The 5,028-nt window shown below is 37.4% G+C and overlaps 1 protein-coding gene across 1 annotated transcript; it reads left to right on the top strand.

Annotated features, from left to right (window-relative positions):
• Positions 1–3,625: 3,625 nt before the first annotated feature.
• LOC137819139 (uncharacterized) lies at positions 3,626–4,577 on the top strand. Its single transcript, XM_068622904.2, has 3 exons — positions 3,626–4,009; positions 4,094–4,329; positions 4,406–4,577. Exons 1-3 carry the CDS (start codon positions 3,626–3,628, stop codon positions 4,575–4,577), a joined length of 792 nt encoding a protein of 263 aa, XP_068479005.2.
• Positions 4,578–5,028: the final 451 nt, after the last annotated feature.

The following is a 5,028-nucleotide window of genomic DNA, read 5'->3' as shown; positions in this document are numbered from 1 at the left end:
ATCAAGAAATATCCGACTTGGTTTAGCTACAGACGGAATGAATCCGTTTGGTAATATGAGTACAAATCACAGTTCATGGCCTGTATTACTAGTTATTTACAACTTACCTCCTGGATTGTGCATGAAGCGAAAATACATGATGTTGTCTATGATGATATCCGGTCCGAAACAACCAGGGAATGATATTGATGTTTATCTAAGTCCCCTAATTGAAGATTTGAAGTTAATGTGGGACCAGGGTGTCGAAGTATTTGACGGATTTGCTAATGAAACTTTCAAGCTTCATGCCATGTTATTTTGCACCATCAATGACTTTCCGGCATATGGTAACTTATCAGGTTATAGTGTTAAGGGTCACAAAGCGTGTCCAATATGCGAAGAAAACACTGCTTCTCAACAATTGAAACATGGAAGGAAAACAGTATATCTTCGGCATCGGAGGTTTCTTAGAAGTCATCATCCTTACCGGAGGTTGAAAAAAGCCTTTAATGGACACCAAGAGGGTAGTGGTCCACCAACTCCATTAACCGGTGTTGAGGTTTACGAAAAGGTAAATAACATAGACCACACCTTCGGCAAGTCCAAAAAAAGTCATTTGTGACAAATATTTGGAAGAAGAAATCAATCTTCTTTGATCTTCCGTACTGGTCGAGGTTAGAAGTCAGACATTGTATAGATGTAATTCATGTTGAGAAGAATGTGTGTGATAGCTTAATTGGTACACTTCTTAACATTAACGGGAAGACGAAGGATGGTCTAAATGCTCGTTTAGATTTGATTGAGATGAACATACGCGGCGAGTTGGCACCCATACAAATGGGTAAGCGTACATATTTGCCCCCAGCCTGTTACACAATGTCAAAAGATGAAAAAATTAGTTTTTGTCAATGTCTAAAGGGTGTGAAAGTGCCACAAGGACATTCCTCAAATGTGAAGAGTCTAGTGTCAATGCAAGATTTGAAGTTAATTGGGTTGAAGTCTCATGATTGTCACATCTTGATACAACAGTTGTTGCCGGTAGCTATCCGTGGGATCTTACCAAAAAATGTTAGACACACCATAACCCGTTTGTGCTCATTCTTCTCTTCCATCTGTTGTAAAGTCATTGATCCCTCAAAACTAGATGAACTTCAAAATGAAATTGTTGTTATCTTGTGTGAATTGGAAATGTTTTTTCCTCCGTCTTTTTTTGACATCATGGTTCATCTAGTGGTGCATCTGGTAAGAGAGGTTAGATTGTGTGGACCAGTGTACTTAAGATGGATGTATCCTGTTGAGCGGTATATGAAAATTTTGAAAGGTTATGTGAAAAATCATTATCGTCCAGAGGCTTCAATGATTGAAAGGTACATAGCTGAAGAAAGTATTGAATTTTGTTCAGAGTACATGACAAAAGCAAATCCAATAGGTGTTCCAGCTAATTCATGGCACCACAGGCGTTCTACAAGTAAATGTTTACGTGGTGTGAATATTGTAAGCAAATCTCGATCAGAAGTCTTGCAAGCACATTTGTACATATTGAATAACACAGATGAAGTTGTACCTTACATAGAAGCTCATAAAGCCATTGTGAAGGCAAATAACCCAAGACAAGCAGAGAAATGGGTCTTGATGGAACATAATAGAACTTTCATGCCTTGGTTTAAAGATGAGGTGTTCAAGGATTCAACGGCATCAGAGACCTTGACTTGGTTGGCTGCCGGATTGAAGTTTGATGTCATTTCATGTACAGCGTACGAAGTGAATAATTGTATATTTTACACGAAGTCCCTGGATGAAAAGAGTACAGTTCAAAATTCTGGTGTTACTCTTGAAGCCGAGTCAATGCAGTTTTCGACTTCGAAAGATACAAATCCAGTACTTGGATCAATGGCATACTATGGGTTTATAGAAGAGATATGGGAGATTGACTACACTAAGTTTTCCGTTCCAGTTTTCAAGTGTAAATGGGTTGATAATAAAAGTGGGGTTAAAATTGATGAATCAGGATTCACACTAGTGGACTTTCGAAAGATAGGGTATCGAGATGAGCCATTTATAATGGTTCAACAAGCATCTCAGGTTTTCTATGTGAAAGATCCTACGTCAGAACATTGGTATGTCGTTTTACACGGGAAAAAACAAGGGGAAGCCATAGATGATATTGAATATGGCGAAACTCGTTCATTCACACCAATGATAACTAATAAAGATGACGATGTACTTGATGATGTACATGCAACCCGTAAAGACCACAGTGAAGGAATTTACATATAAACATTCAACCCACATGCAACATGTAAATAAACATTTATAATTTTATGTATTATTTTTATATGATTTTAATTCGATGCACATTAACTAATGTTTGTTACCTAATTTTTTTAACAGAGACATGGATGACGACCAGACTCCAGTTAGACCTCGATCTGGGCAAGGTAGTAGAGGACCTACTAGATTGAAGCGTCTTGCATTGAGACGTGCTGCTGGTGAGAAGACACATGTTGACATTGACGTCAACACTGGAGTGGCTTTTGGTCCTAAGGCAGATGAGTTTATGAGCTATCTTGGAGTTGTTTCTCGTGAAAGGCTCTCCATTTTGATTAATTCATGGGATGAGGTTTCAAAGGTTGATCGGAACATGCTATGGGAGGATGTTCTGGTAAGCTTTACATTATTATTGTTATCATATAATGCTTTTTAATATTGATTAATTAATTTTAATTTGATGATGTTATTTTCCAGGCAAACTTTGACATTCCTGATGTGGAACCGCTTCGATCAAAGATATTATCCAATATCGCACTTAAATTTCGTACCTTTAAGTCAAGACTGACTTCGAGATACATTTTTGGCGACCTTAAAGACAAAAATCCATGTTTAAAGTACCAACATATTGATGAAGAGACATGGCGTCTTTTTAGAGAAAGCCGTGAAAATGAGGCTTGGATGGTAAGTGAAGTAACTTTTTTGTTTATATAACATTAATAAGTTTATCTTATTTACTTCAGTTTGTTTATTTCAATTATGACAGGATCGTCGGAAGAAAGCTCAAGAGATAGCTTTGAAGAATCTTACCCCGCACGTTATGTCTTGTTCGGGGTATAGAAAACTTGAGCAAACACTGATGGTGGAAAAGGAGAAATCTCAACAGGGGACGTATTCTGAGAATGTGGAAACAGGGGTCACTTCTCCTCCACCACCTTTTCGCCATGAAAAATGGAAGAGGGCCCGAATTAAAAAGTCCGGTGCACCAAGTTCCGAGCAATCCGGGGTTATAATCGAAAAAATTGTAAGTTATTTTTGTTATTTTCAATTTTTTTAAAGCATTAATTATATTAATGATTGAAAATATGATTTTTGTGTACTCTTGCAGGATTCCTTGGAATCCGACGGTACATTTGTTGCTGAAGGTCGTCACGATATCCTGGTTGAAGCAATTGGACGACCTGAACACTCTGGTCGTGTTCGTGCCGCTGGACAAGGGGTCGGAATTAAACTTTTTTTTGGAGTTTCAGAATGACAGCCATCCTCCTCCTCCAAGAAGGAAACTCAAATGAAGACTAAGTTACGTGAAGAAATAATGGAGGAGATGAGAAAGGAGACTGATTTGATGTGGCTGCAGATGAAAAAGGAGAATGATCGAATGCGACAAGAGTTTCTATCGCAACAAGTTTGTGCTGAGCCGATTGAACCCCTTGTTAGTCCCACTCCCAAGAGCACAAAGGGGAGTTGTGCGGCTCCTCCAACATCAGGGGATGATATCAATGGGCAGACAGAGGATTGTGAGCTACTGGTAGTGGGCGGCAAACTTCCTCGGGTGGTGGCACTTGGAAAAGTCTATAAAAACGCCACCACCTTACATAACGTTCCTCTCTCCCCTGATGTGGCGAAGGTAACTGTTGAAAAAGTACGATTTCCTGATGCTCGTGTTCCACTACCTTCAGATGAGGTAACCACTGTGGCCGATGCATTTCAGACATTCGTTGCCTGGCCCAGAGAGCTCATTCGATCTATGCCCGAACCTCATGTAATAATTTCGTTTCATTATATTATTTTTTATTTATATTTATATATTACATATAATTTAATACAAATGTTGTTTATCTTGTAGGAACCTTTTCAGCCACCAACTCCGAAAAAGAAGCGTGAGGTTCCAGTTGACGATCCTATGGCTTCCCTACGTCTCATTGCTAGTCAGATTGGCAATGATCCTTTTCCAGTTCCGTGGAATAATACATTTTTTCAAATCAACACTGAACTGCCACTGATGATTTACAACACAGATTTATCAGAATTTATATCTGGGAACCAGGAGCTCAATATAAGTATAATTCAATTTTTTATGATGTAAGTATCTTTACCTATTATTCAATTTACTTTATGTTAAATTATTATTGATTATGCTTTAACTAAAAACTTGTAGGTTTTTGCATAGAGTCTGTATCACTGAGGGGAAGGAAAATATGTATGGATTCGTAGATCCTGCATATACTAATCCCGTTGGACCAAACTCAACTGAGACTCAAGCATACATCACTAACATCCTGGAAAAAGAGGGAAAACAAATTTATTTATGCCCTTACATTAATGAGTAAGTTTAATTATATGTCATCAATTATTATTATTTCATGTTTTAAATATTTACTAACTCTTTTCAATGATCATATAGGCATCATTGGCAGTTACTTGTCTTATCAATGGTTGATAAGACTGCTGTGTGGTTCTGTTCCCTACACAAGAAGATGCCCACAAAATTTAAGGATATCATTGATATGTAAGTATAGTATAAACTTAACTTTGTATATGTTACTAATTAACCATCTACTAACGAGGTTTTTTGTATTAACCAGTTCATGGCGTGGATATAACATCCTAAAAGGTCGATCCAGTTCAAATAATTTGAACTACATAAGAGTAAAGGTTTGTAATTTTTTTCTTTCTCTATTATCATTGTTTATCAATATACTAACATATTACTTTTTATTGAATTATATAGTGTAATAAACAACCAGGAACCTATGAGTGTGGCTATTACATTATGCAATG

This window comes from Phaseolus vulgaris, chromosome 10 (assembly GCF_051622355.1).
Source record: "Phaseolus vulgaris cultivar YP4 chromosome 10, ASM5162235v1, whole genome shotgun sequence".
NCBI classification, from domain to species: Eukaryota; Viridiplantae; Streptophyta; class Magnoliopsida; order Fabales; family Fabaceae; genus Phaseolus; species Phaseolus vulgaris.
The sequence above is the reverse complement of the archived record's forward strand: the minus strand, read 5'-3'. Positions and strand labels throughout refer to the sequence as shown.